The 14,184-nt window shown below is 34.6% G+C and overlaps 1 protein-coding gene across 2 annotated transcripts; it reads left to right on the forward strand.

Annotated features, from left to right (window-relative positions):
* Positions 1 to 1,487: 1,487 nt before the first annotated feature.
* LOC138713132 (zinc finger protein 583-like) lies at positions 1,488 to 14,067 on the forward strand. 2 transcript variants are annotated; one of them, XM_069844924.1, is made up of 3 exons: positions 1,501 to 1,568; positions 3,970 to 4,144; positions 5,520 to 14,067. In XM_069844924.1, exons 2-3 carry the CDS (start codon positions 3,998 to 4,000, stop codon positions 6,822 to 6,824), a joined length of 1,452 nt encoding a protein of 483 aa, XP_069701025.1. In that variant the 5' UTR covers positions 1,501 to 1,568; positions 3,970 to 3,997; the 3' UTR covers positions 6,825 to 14,067. The 2 variants fall into 2 exon arrangements, with proteins under 2 accessions (XP_069701026.1, XP_069701025.1); XM_069844925.1 differs by lacking the exon at positions 3,970 to 4,144 and having other exon boundaries at positions 1,488 to 1,568.
* Positions 14,068 to 14,184: the final 117 nt, after the last annotated feature.

Here is a 14,184-nt window from a genome sequence, read left to right on the forward strand (position 1 = left end):
TATATATATATATATATATATATATATATATATATATATACGAGCTGGCGGACTATTTCCTTATCCAACAACTGCTCTGAAGATGACCACATCACAGCGGTCGAAACGTCAGCCAATAACACCAAGACAACGCGGTAGAAGCCCTGAAGCTTATCCACACACCACTGTATTGACAATGTTTAATGAAAAACCCAACATTGCTTGTTTTTCTATCCAGTTTATGCAAACATATTTTGCAGGTAGAGTAATGATTACTGAATTGCATAACTTACGAATAAAACTGTATAAAAATATGTAAATTTATCTGTGGTATAACAACCCATGTAGGGCCAAGGTAGACCAGCTGGCTGCTGTCTTCACGTTCACATGCCTTGGCAGAGGTGCACGATCATCCAATCAATTCAGGGGTAATGTGTAGTCAGCATGATGATCCCCTTCAGCCCCAGTGATGCCATTTTAATTCTTAACAACACTGTTCTCTCTGCTATTCTAGTCATTGTATTGCCAGTTTGTTCCTAGCAGACGAATTTTTCTGTTGTGAACTTCAGTGAAAAATTACGTTCTCACTCAATGTGACAATGCTGTACAGTGCAACTTGTACAGCCTCCCCTCTAGTCTGCACTCACTCCTCGCCTATAGAACTACTTCCTGTTTCGTTGCTTTAAAACATGAAATTAGTATAATAACTGCGAACTTCAAAATTAATATCAGTAATATTAAATAAGGCAATAGTAAGTGCCCACAAATAAAGAAAAATTGCAATGCTACATGCTGCTACAGAATAAGGCCATGACGCTAGAGCACGGGACTAATAATATAATTACATACAACAAAATATTAACTTATTTTGGTATGATGTAAGGATTCCCATCCATTGATAGTGATCCTGCCATGGGCAGTTTTAAAAAGTTTGCCGGTGAGGGAACAAGAAAATGAATTATGGAAAGTTGGGGGCAATTTTCAGCCTCTGTGTGTATCTGTGCGAGTGCTTGCGCACACATTAATTGAAGGATACTGTGGAGAGAGTACGAGTTGACGTGGAAAGAAGGAATAATGGAATGAAAGTGTGCTTGATATTAATGATGTGTTATTTGTTGTTTAGTCAACTGTTCGAAAACAGGTCTGAACCTATGTTGTAACCTTATATGGTTATATTGTTTACGTGCTTTAATATATTCACATGAAATAACAATACCGGGAAATAATGAAAATAATGGTTTTGGTGGAATTCGAAATCATCCCTTTAAGCTAGCTCAAGATTGCTTTACAAACTGAAATCTCCAGTTTACATTTCAGTAGTTCATTTCCTTAATTTTATTATTACAGTAATTCTAGCTCTTAGGATTTATATATATATATATATATATATATATATATATATATATATATATATATATATATATATATATATATATATATATAAAAAAAAATCAACCTACAAGATCGTAAATCGCCCGATCAGTAATGTGTATCAAGATGACCGTGACTTGATTAGCAGAAGTTAGTGCAGAACCCGTGTGGTTTGCACTAATTGGGAGACGGACATTCCTATGGAAAGTAGAAACTTTGTACGTATTTGTTTAATTTGTTTATAATTATCACCTTTCCTGCAGTTGTAATCTGAGTTTGTGTATATTGAAGTTTTGTGATGCGTTTAATTTGGGTTTGACCATTTTTAAATATATAATAATTTCCTGATCTCATCATTGAATTTGGCCTATAGTAAAGTTAATAGTTGTTCCAATATTAGTAATTCTTGATTAATCATTGAAGTAATTTAATTGTTCGGTGTGTTATTGTTAATTACTATTGTCCACTTCTAATTCGTCAGGGTTTTTGTAATTTTTAAATAAGATGTCGGAGATGTGCAATAATACATTTTTAGATCACGTTTGCGAACAGAAAGATAATAGGTCTGACGTTAGTGATAACTGATAAAATTAAGAAGGATTTGATGAGGAAATAGATTAGCGACATGTAGACCTACTGTCAGTGACAAGGTTAGGTAGCTTTCTTGAGGAGATAGGTTAGTGACCAGTAACCTCAGCATCAGTGGTAAGGTGAGGTAGGATTTGATGAGCAGATATATTAGTGACATATACCTCCTCTGACATTGACAGGTTGGATAGAAGTTGATGAGACATATCAATGGCATCTAGCCGCACTGTTAGTGTTAAGGTTAGGCGGAGTTTGACGAGGAGATAGATTTATGACGAGATATGCGCGAAAAAAGTGATGAAAGTGATTCGCAGTGACGAATCAAGGGAAAACGAGCGTTGAGGTAGTTCCGGTGATTTTAGAAGTAAAAATGGTCGAATTTATAAAGGATTCCTTGCGGAGATAGATAAAAAAAGTTAAGGATTTTATCGGGAAATATTTCAAGGAAAAAAGTTATTCGAAACTGTAGTAAATTACGTGTGAAATGAGAAGGTGTGTGGTAATGGAAGTGCAAATGTTGTGATTTCTAGTGAAGGAAAGGAACGTACGGACATAAAATACACGATACGATGTAAAACAATAGATTTTGACGTTTCAGTTTGTTAGTGAATTATTAGTACATTGGTAGACTATAGACTATAACAGGATAATTATATTGTATTAAACAAATGGGTTTGAAGAAATTGTAGAAAATGTAGGAGTAGTGTATCAGCTTTTGTTAGAAGTCGGACAGTTTGATTACTAAGGACTTAGTTTTTTTTTCGCGTTAATTTCCAGATAAGATGTAGGTATTTTGGATGATGTTGGAATACAAACATTAATTCGCATCCTACACAAGTTCAGTTATGTACGGCACTCACAATTCAAATTTTCGGTAATTCTTCGAAAGAACTACACTAAAATAAGCATATCTCCATTCTCCCTCTACTAACGTAACATGCGAAGGGTCCAGGACGAAGTCCTAGGGAAATGATCCGTTTGCCTGTACCCCTCGAGTGTTGATAACAAGTGATGGGGGGGGGGGGACTCAATAGTGCATTAGCATATACAGGTAAGTATCACATAACTTTTATGTTGAAAGTATCTGTGGGTGCTAACTAAAACCACGTGTTTATCACTATATACATCTCATAAAGGGGATATGATCGGTGGAGCTGTCTGACAATCCTCCCAGCTAGGTCATATGGACCTGCTAACGAACGGAAGGTATTGTCTTCCAAACAGTTTGGTGGTGCGTTAGGTGATATAATCGCAATGACATAAAAATATGGTGCCTATGTATTAAAACGGTTGTACTTTTTACTGCATCCCTCTTCTATATTGGAGAGCAAGAGTGTTAATCACTTTATTGCCAAGGACTCATTATTAGTTAACATCATCATCATCATCATCTCACAGGAGCCACTGAAATATAAAGAGAATTATGCGTTCTTTAGTGTAGCTTTCCTGAAGAATTGCCAGATTTTATTTTATACATATTTACTATATTTTGTGGGGGCTTCTTTTCAATTTGTTGTGGTGCGCGAAAACCTCTAGTTTCCTATAAGCAGAAGTTTGAAATTTCTCATAGAAGATAATGGTTGCCATTCAGGTTCATAACCATACTAAACGCAATGTCGTAATAATATGATGTCCGTGCACAATATTCTTTGTCATGATTTCTATCTATCTTTTGGTTATAGTCCCAAAGACAGTTTAATAAAATTGAGAGCCAATATTTTGGATAACCTTTGGTCTCTCTTTCACTCCGCATTTTCTGCGACTATAATTTAACTGAATTTACCTGATTAACTGATTCTTGAACCAATCTTTTCTAATGTAGCTATATCACAACGAGAGGCTGTACGTATATTCATTATTACGTCACTTCCTGCATTCCCGCGAAATGTTCTGAACCTTCATGCATTCGATAAGGGTCCGAATATCTGATGCTGATGTGTGTGAACTAGATAATGATGTACACTTTAGTCTTTTTTTCTTATTTTTACACAATTAATTGCGTGTTTGTATTTTGGGTATGTCTTGTTGCAGAAAGACTAAAGGGTAGTGTTATTGTAGTATGGATGATGTTGTACAATGTACACATAACAAGAAAAACATTGTTACCGGTACGCTGCAAGTGACTTTGCATTCTCGGGCAACAAGAATACCAAGAATATTACTGTGCAGAATTGAGGACAAATTTCCAGCTCTAAGTGATTTTATGGTGAGTTAAGTAGGCCTAGATGAAATATATGGCATAAGTAATAAAACATTTTATTGGTAATTGTATAGAAGAACTAGACTGAAGTAGGCACTATTTTTTTCTTAAAAGATTTCGTATTACGAATAGCATAGAGTACTAAGCACGTGGTTTTACTTTCCAGCACCTAATATTTTCCACAGAGTAACCTAGAGCTGTTTACCTTTTGTTATGTAGTAGTGAATGGATATGTCACCACCACATTATTTACATCAGGCGTCAGAATCAAAAGAAATCAAATTAAAAATATCATTAGGATGCGATCCGCATCCTATCAACGCCGGCTGTGAAAGCCTACATTCTAAGATTAAAATATCATTACTAGATGGCTCTGTTTCTGTCTGTCTTTCTCTTTTCTCGCCAAAATGTCTTTCGTATCCTCTTATGCTGTCTTGTCTGAATTATATTTTTTTAAATAAAAATATACCACGCTATTTTGTGGAAATGTGGAAAAGTCTCGGACTACCATTTAACAAAATGAAAAGCATTATTATAATTGTAATTAGGAGGACCTTGCATATGTTACAAACGTAATATTCAATTCAATTTATTTGGCCATTAGACATACAGTTTTAGGCTTCGTCAGAATACATTGAAAAAACATATAAATACATTTAAAAAAACACTAATAAGAGAAACAGTAAAATTTAAGTAATACAATGAAAACATGAAATAATTTGAAACTTTTAAATTGAAGAAAACTAACTAAATTGCAATTCAACTTATTTATTAAAATAGAATTTCATACAAATTTGTGTTGAAAAACTCAGCAACAGAATAAAAAGGATTATTTAATAACAAATTGTAAAATCTAGTTTTGAAACTATTGATTGGTAATTTATAATATTGACTTGGGAGCTTATTATATAATTTCATCCCCATAATTAGACTCACATTGGATGGCGGAGACCTCTATCTTGTCTCTTTAACTCTCTAGCTCGTTCATAAGTGCATTCGCAGGATGTAATATTAGAGATTTCACCATTTTTCAGGATTCTCTTTCGAATGCGTATAAATTGTTTTGAAGTTTTATTAATATTGAGTGAAGTTTCCTTGTCAGAAGTTTTCCAGCTTATTAAGAGCAGTTTACTGACGTTTTAAATTAAAAAGTCTTAAAGAGGATTTCATTGTACTGTATGTAGTTTTTATGTAAAATGTGAAATATCTAAAATTGTTTTAATGTGTGCAAATATTTAAAAACAAAAATATAACTCTGATATGTTGTTTCGTTGACTTTTCCACTTTCTGAGGATGTGGATGCTAAGGAATAGAATGTGCATTTATGTAGAAATCTTATCTATAATTACCAGTAATATATCTATTATCTTCAATATTTCAGGGTTCACAGATGAGGAGCGCAATGATGGAATCTTGTTCTTTCCATCCAACAAATATATACCGCGAGAGACTAGAAAATTTAGCAGTAAATATTAAAACTGAAAATGTTGATGATGCTTGGGAAAAAAATTCTACACAAAGTGAAAGTATTGAATCTGGTGATAGAGTTGGAGTACATATAAGTAGTATTCCAGATGAAAAGTGTATAGTACCGAGAATAATTCAGGAAAGTGGAAATGATCTAACAGTAGAAGCAAGTCACACCGAGTGGGAAGAAAAGTTCAGAGTAGATGTAAGTCATGAACGTGAAGAAAATTTACCGATAAGTATAAAGGAAGAAGTTGAAGAAAAGTATGCCATAGACTCAGTTGATGTTGAATTTGAAGACAACTTTACCGTAAACAGTAATAATGAAGACTGTGATAAGAATCGCACAGAGGGGAATAATATTCAAGTGTGTGAAGAAAAATTTGTCAAACGCAAAGAGAAGAAAAAGAGCGGAAGACATAAAGGTCACAAAAGAAAAGTTCGAGAATATACTAGTCGTATTTATGAATGCACATTTTGTGGGAAATGCTTTAAGAATAAGAATCACTTTATAGAACACACTCGCATCCATACAGGGGAGCGACCTTGCATCTGCGGAATTTGCGAAAAATCGTTTAGTCATGCCAGTTCGTTGAAGTTGCATAAGCGAACACATAGTGGAGAGAAGCCGTATTCATGTAAGGTATGCTTGAAATCATTCGCGGAAAGTGGAAAACTTAAAGTTCATTACAGAGTACACAGTGGCGAAAGACCGTATTCATGCGGTATATGTAATAAATCCTTCTCTCAGAAGGGTAATCTGGATAAACACGTCACTACTCATAGCGGGCAGAGGCCATTTTCTTGTCAGGTCTGTAATAAAACTTTTGCTCAAGTCGTACATTTAAAAATTCATTCTCGGATACATACTGGTGAAAGGCCATATGCATGTGATGTATGCAAGAAAGTTTTCATGCATAAATGTTCTCTAAAAGTACATTTGCGTGTGCATAGAGGTGAAAGACCGTATACGTGCAAGTTGTGTAAGAAGACTTTCGTTCAGGCAAGCCATCTTAAAATGCATCATCGCGTTCATACTGGGGAACGTCCATATACTTGCGAAATATGCAAAAAATTATTTATGTATAAAGGTGCTTTGAGAGTACATGTCCGAATTCACAGTGGTGAACGTCCTTATTCGTGTGAGATATGCAACAAAACCTTCACACACACATCTAGTCTGAAAATGCATCGACGTCTACTTCATCAAGGAATGTGAATCAGCAGAAATTGCTATATCGAAACCTCATTTATTCTTGGTGTGACGAAATTAAGGTATTTATTATTTATTACCATAACAAAAATTACAGGTTTCCTGAATAGTTGTGCACAAGAAAAGCAAATCTCTTCTGGGCGACGTGAAATGAAGGTATTTCATTACTTTAGGTAGTTTGTTATAGAAATAATGCTATTATTAACAAATACCTTACTATAATAATACCTGACAGCTGTATACTAGCAGCATTGACGTGAGTGCGAAATATCGCGGACCTGACATCTAGCGGAGCGGTGTGGAATTACGTCCACAAATACAAATATTAACATAGCGGGATTTGGACTGCTGTCTAAAACGTGAGTTACTAATGTGGAATAACATATAAAACACTTAAGAAATATTGATAATATTTAATGTAAAATTATTATCTTATGTCAACGTTGCATATTATGAGAAATATTGCATACTTCATGTTACTTTCCATGATTGTTACATACTTTTTCTTTGGTTTAGTGAGACGAAATCAATTTTGATATTAGAAATGAATTTACAATTTAAAATTTCCGGTACATTTTAACTTCTATGCATTTATTAGGTTTAAATAAAAAGCCAATTTGTATTTTTCTATCAACACAAAGACGAAAGAATATGCCTACTAAAGAATGTTATTGACTCACGTTTTATGATCCTTCGGAAATCGAAAGTACGATTTGGAGCAAATTGTAATGCTGTAATTTTGTAGCAATTATAAATAGCACGTATACACCCTGACATTTTAACACAGCACTAATTAATAAAACAATATACATTGTAGTTGATTACAGCCTAGGTAGCAGCACCAGCGTCGTTCGCGCGCAGGATTGCTAGCTGTCCGGTATTATTATAGTAAAGTATTTGTTATTAATGTTAAAAATCGATCCATGACCTACTCTGATCTAGTAAAGATTCTGTTCCGTTTGAAAGTTTAGGGTATGTTATTTTTATGTGAGAGTGGAATACATTTCTACTATACTAGCACACGGGAAGTTCACATATTTTTTAAAGTGAAAATCACCATTTTTGGATATGAAGTTTAATATTTAAGGCGTTTTACTTCAGTGAGCCACAATAGTGTTTTCGTAATGAGACAAGTATTTTCCCTGGACCAATATAATACAATCAGCTGAACTTCCTGCGCACTAGTTTCTTCTAAAATATATGTCTTCTTGTTATGGTAATAAATGAAATTATGTATCCAATCTGTGTGTGGTGTAGACTTTCTTGCACTGGTGTAATTTCAGCATTGGTCTAAGGCTAAAGTTTCACTTTACACACAAGTTACATGAATACCTTTTAATATTTGTTTATGTATGTTTGTATATGTATAACAAAATTCTAGTAGCTTAATTGTATTTCATTTAAAAATCGCAAAAAAATAGGTTGACATTACAATAGAAAGTAATTTAAATTGATGGGAAAATTAGATAGGTGTAAATTTAGGAAACTCGTAGACCCACTTCATGTTTTTCTTAGTTTTCAAGGGTTGATTTGAAAATACATTTTGCGATCGCGGTGTTCTAAGATTTCCATTTTTTCTCAGGGAAGATTAGTGGAATGTGTCCATAAAAATCACATTTGAACAATCTAGAAAATGATGCAACTCTGTTAACACAAGCGATATGTGATCACACTACTTGTCATGTAGAAAATTGTTCCTCATTAATAGATCGATGTTCTAGTCCCTTAAGACTGATACTATTTGAGTGTTTTCAAAATTGAAGTATTTATCTCTGTGATTAATGGAGCATCAAACATACCTCTTGGATATTTATTATAATTGTGCATTATAGATTTTGTAGTTACGATTTTAACGTACATGTGTGTTAAGAATCAAAATATTTATTTATTAGCTGGAAGAAGGATAATTTAAGACAGTCATAGAATTGAAAATTGGAAAAATTCAGGTGCTTGTATTTGTACTTCTTTATTCTCTTATATTTCATTGCAGGACGAGATCCTTTCGTTGTTTCAAACTAATAACGAATCAATGCGACAGAATTTATAGGTAATTGTTATGCATCAGTCATTACCTTAGCTTTAAGCTTACTGATTTTTTTTTAGTTGATTTGGGTTTGCTAAGGAGAGAACTTTAATTTGTACATATTGTCCGACTTACAAGGGAAGGGTTTCGGCTCGAACAGGAATTTCATATCCAAAATTTGTATACAGGCCCATCTTTACATCTCTGTAAAGCTCCCAGAAGCATTCGTTTGTGTAATGTGTGGTTTGTCTGTTAGAGCACTGTACAAGTTGAGAGGGGGAGAGCACTGCACAAGTTAAGGGGATGGAACACCTTACCTGTAAGCCTAGCCTAGCCTAGCCTAGAAGCTAGTGCGAGTGGTAAAATGTCTAAAGCCCATTTAAGAACATTTTTCTCCAACGTTCTGTCTGAAAATATTGCAACTAATCAAAAGTGTACACTGTTGTGTGAGTCATTGAATGCGCACAAGGACGCAATCTTAATAAATGAATCATTCCAAGCCTAGGACATGGAATGTATGATCATTCCACCTAAAAAAACTAAATATATCCAGCCTCTGAATATCTATTTCCTTAGACAATACAAAAAATATGCTCGGAGGATAACAGATTACATAAGGACTCTTGCTGAGAATCCAGAACTTAACTTGGGAAATCGAGTGTTTATAATGAAAATGCACTCTGTTTTCCATATCCAGTTGTCTGCTCCAGTATACCGCCCTATGCTTCAGTATTCCTGGCAGTCAGCTGGTTGGTTACTTGAATCGTGAACAAGTCTCAAACTTCAAAAATGTAATTCAGGTGGGATTTGATTTTTCAGCACTGGAGTGTGGTTCAGAAGATTGTTCAGGCATTGCTTCTGCGTGTTGTGCTTATTGCTCTGCTCCATACTGTTTCGTGCATTTTGTAGAGAATCCTCATGTACATTTTCAAAGAAGTGTATTGACCAATACCAACCAAACGGAGAGTTACACAAATGAATGCTTTTACGGACTTCATCACCATTGTGAGGTAAGCGTCTGTACAAATTTTTAACCAAAAATTCCTGTTCGAGCCGAAACCCTTCCCTTATTAGTGGTTATGTCGCAGAGACGTGGAAATGGGGGAAATCACGTGACAGTTATTTACTTAATGTAGGGTTACCATCAGAAGAAATTCTATAGGAGAACATGGAATCTAAAATAAGAGGAGATTGCTGAAAAAAGGAGAACTTTTTAAAAATTGGTATGAACAGAATTAAAGATAAAAACAGTGGCTCATCTTAGTTTTCTCACTAGTTGCTGGATCAGTATTACATCTGTACTTATCGGTGGAGCCTATTTTGTGTAGAAGAGCATGAAGAGACAAACATATCTTGTAGCAAATAACTATGGAACTGTTCACAGGATATGTCCTTGAAATTATATTTTACCGTGATGTCTCTGACTGTCTCTATTAGCATGTAATTTCGTTCTTTTTCCATTGAGCAGATATTAGAGAAAATACTCTCTCAGCACTTTCATTGTGACTGGGGATAAGTAAATAGAATTGACATATTTTTAAGAGTTCTCAGAAAGTTTCAGAGCTCGCAGAACTGTTGGAATTGAAGAATTTTCACCATTGTTTATCTAAACTTAAATCTTTGTCCAAATTAAATTGATTGACGTATCTTTGTTGTTGTTGTTTTCTAATGCCAGGCGTTTGACAATAAAATCATTTGACCTCTTGCACTCCAATATTTTTCAAAGATATTGTCATGGTTAGCCACTGATGCACAGATTTTGAGATGTTCTGGATCCATTTCTTGGTTTGAGTTGCGTAATGGACAGTTAGGAGACTGATATATTCCAATTCTATGCAGATGCTTGGCCGAATAGTCATGGCCTGTTGCCAATCTAAATGCAGCTACAGACGATTTTCGTGGTAAATCGGGAATCAACTGTGGATTATGATGCAGACATATCTTTGTACATTGCAGAATAAAATTGATAAAATGGCTTAGAATAATGAATAGTGACTTTTTAGAGTGTAAGACTGTTTGGCCAACCACCTGCATAGAATTTGAATTGGAATATATCAGATCCCTATTCGCCCTTGGTAGCGCAGTTGGTATAGCGCTGGCCTTCTATGCTCGAGGTTGCGGGTTCGATCTTGGCCGAGGTCGATGGCATTTAAGTGTGTTTAAATGTTACAGGCTCAGGTGAATAGATTTACTGGCATGTAAAAGAACTCCTGCGGGACAAAAATTCTGGCACACCGGTGATGCTAATATAACCTCTGCAGTTGCGAGTGTCATTAAATAAACCATTTTTTTTTTCAGTCCCCTAACTGCCCATTGTGCAATTCAAATCAAGAAATGGATTCAGAACACCCCAAAATCTGTGCTTCAGTGGCTGACCATTACAATATCTTTGAATTAGAATGCAAGAGGTCAAATGACTTTATTGTCAAACACCTGGCATTAGAAAACAACAACAGAGTGTAAGAATTCAGTGCATGTCAATATAAACTTTAACTTTTCAGCATCAAAATAAACCATGATTTTGATCATTGGGTGAAAGGTTTCGGAGCCACAACAGTTTAAAGTTGGTAATTTTATGAAAATACGATAAATAAAAATATTTTTAATTTAAACACTATGAAGTTCTGATGCCTCAAACTTTGCACAAAGCATTGTATCATAGTTGTCTTACTTACTTACTTATTGGCTTTTAAGGAACCCGGAGGTTCATTGCCGCCCTCACATAAGCCCGCCATTGATCCCTATCCTGAGCAAGATTAGTCCAGTCTCTACCATCATATCTCACCTCCCTCAAATTCATTTTAATATTATCTTCCCACTATGTCTCGGCCTCCCCAAAGGTCTTTTTCCCACTGGCCTCCCAACTAACACTCTATATGCACTTCTGGATTCGCCCATACGTGCTACATGCCCTGCCCATCTCAAGCGTCTGGATAGTTGTCTATGGACAGAAAAAGTTTCATTGTATTTAAAAATTGCAAGGTCAATTTTCTCTATATTTCGGTCGATTTGAGATGGAATAGCCCATATGTATTGCATATCCATAACACGAAACAGAACAAAAGGCAGTCAGGCAAAACAAAACAAATTCATGACCAACTGTAATGAAGAAAGTAGGAATCAGGGGTCACTACAGGAAATTCCTTTCATAACTCCCTAACGAAATGTTTGCGGACCCATGTTCATATGAACTTTTGTTGTTTTGATGTCAGGAATATGCGCCCACATTTATGGATACATATGAGCCGTTCAGAGCAAAAGTGGTGTAAGTCAAAATTAGGTAGTGAGGTTTAAAGTAAAAATTCTATAAAATACAGCGCAAAGTAGCAATTAATATGTCCTTCTTGGTATCCACTGACTACTAATAGTTTAAATAAATTGACTATTAATTGTTACTTTGCGCTATATTTCACAGAATGTTTACTTTAACCCTCATTACCCATTTTTGACTTACACCATTTCTGCTCTGAATGGCTCATATATAGATACATCCTGTATTTCTGCATCAGAGGTTCATTTAAGTCCTCGGGCTTCACGTTAGCACTTAGCCAACTAAGGTTGTCAGCAGAACCAGCGAATAGGGATTATAAAGAATGGACACTGAGCGAATTTTCCTGTGTTTTTTTTCTCTGTGTGCCAGCGGCTAGTTCCACTTTCAAGCGCTAGAGGTAGTGTAATCGAGCATACGCTAAGATAATAGAGTTGAGACACAGGATGCAAACATCGCCTACCTCATTGCATAATCCAGTAATGCTTTGCTTCAAATAAATTCAAGTTAACAGCTTTTCCTTATTTCTCAGTGACAAACTAGTTGTAATAATAATATTTTATATTTCAGATATCATAAATTATATTATAAAATAATATAATACATTATAAAATTAAGTATCGAATTCGTTTAATATTTATATATAATATTATATAGGTATATGGTTTTATTTCTCGTAAGAGTTTTGTTTTTCCATTTTCAGCGCTATCAAATCACTACATATTTTAATTGTTGGGGTCAACGTCTCAACTCTCATTATAAAGGAACTCTAGAGTCTAGATATTACAGTTAATGAAGGATTTTTTATTTTATGGATCCAGTTTATTTTATTTGAGTACATAATATACCTAGATGTATTAATTATGTGTTATATTTCCGCTGTGTCGACTGCTAGCTGGTTTGATGTCAGCGCCAACTCTAGGGAGAAAGCTGAATCTGACGCTCTAGCTGGCTTGAAGGTCATTGAAATCGGTCCGGCTACATCAAAGGTACCGACGCGAAGTGTCCATTCTTTATAATCCCTATTCGCTGGCAGAACTAGCTCGACCACATTACAGTGTTCACAAAAATGGCGGCCTCTGACAAGGGAATAGAAACTCTGCAATGAATGACTACTCTGTTGCCAGAGAAGGAAATTATGAGTCACACGAGAGGCATCCTAAGGACTACGAAAATGTTAATATGATTACCAGATAATTGAGAATGTTTTTATTGTGTTGTGTGTCCGCTATTGAGAAATTTTGAAGTAAAAGATATGTTTATATAGCTGTCCATATCCATTACAGAGATTGTCCACTACTGAGAAGGTATTCTCTCATTAAAATGTTTGTAATTCTGGAGGGAAATATAATGTGTTCTTTATTGACAGGTATTCGTAAAGAGAAGTTTCAGTGTATTAGATTTTTGCCAACTAATTTTGAAATCATAAAATGAGGGTTAGCATATAAAGCTGATTTTAATGGTCTTGTTTCCTTAATTGATCTCAGGTTTTCTCAGGGAAGCAAGTATATCAATATAAGTTTATGTGTTCTAACACAAATGTGAGATTGATAGTTTTAAAACATACAATACATAATTTATTTTCCTGATGATAAGAATTCTGGTCTATAAGGCAGCTAATAATTCACAATCCAAGCAGGAACATTTGATGTTCAGTTTTTATTTAGAGTAGACAGTTATGTTTTAAAGATATATATTTATTTAAAGATGTTTAATTTTAATTTGACTGTTGAAGTCAACTATGGAGTACCACAAAGAGGACTGAGGAACTGAATTTAGTAGGCTGTTATTGTAGTGCATTCATTGAGCTTGTGATCAGGAAATGATTGTATTTATTTCGGAAGTGCCATATTATACATAATATATTCCTTATGAACATGTAAAGTCTGATGTAATTAAATATGAATTTTGAGTGTTATTGCAGAAGTGAACTTTTAAATTCATTACATGATTCCTTGTTCATCACATCCTTTCTTTTTCCACCAAAATTCCAAGTCGCTCTTTTACATTATTTTTGAAGATTTTAAAATGTTATGTTTTTTGGAGTGAAATTGGGAATATGTACTTTATTCTTA

This window comes from Periplaneta americana, chromosome 14, assembly GCF_040183065.1.
Source record: "Periplaneta americana isolate PAMFEO1 chromosome 14, P.americana_PAMFEO1_priV1, whole genome shotgun sequence".
Lineage (NCBI taxonomy): Eukaryota > Metazoa > Arthropoda > Insecta > Blattodea > Blattidae > Periplaneta > Periplaneta americana.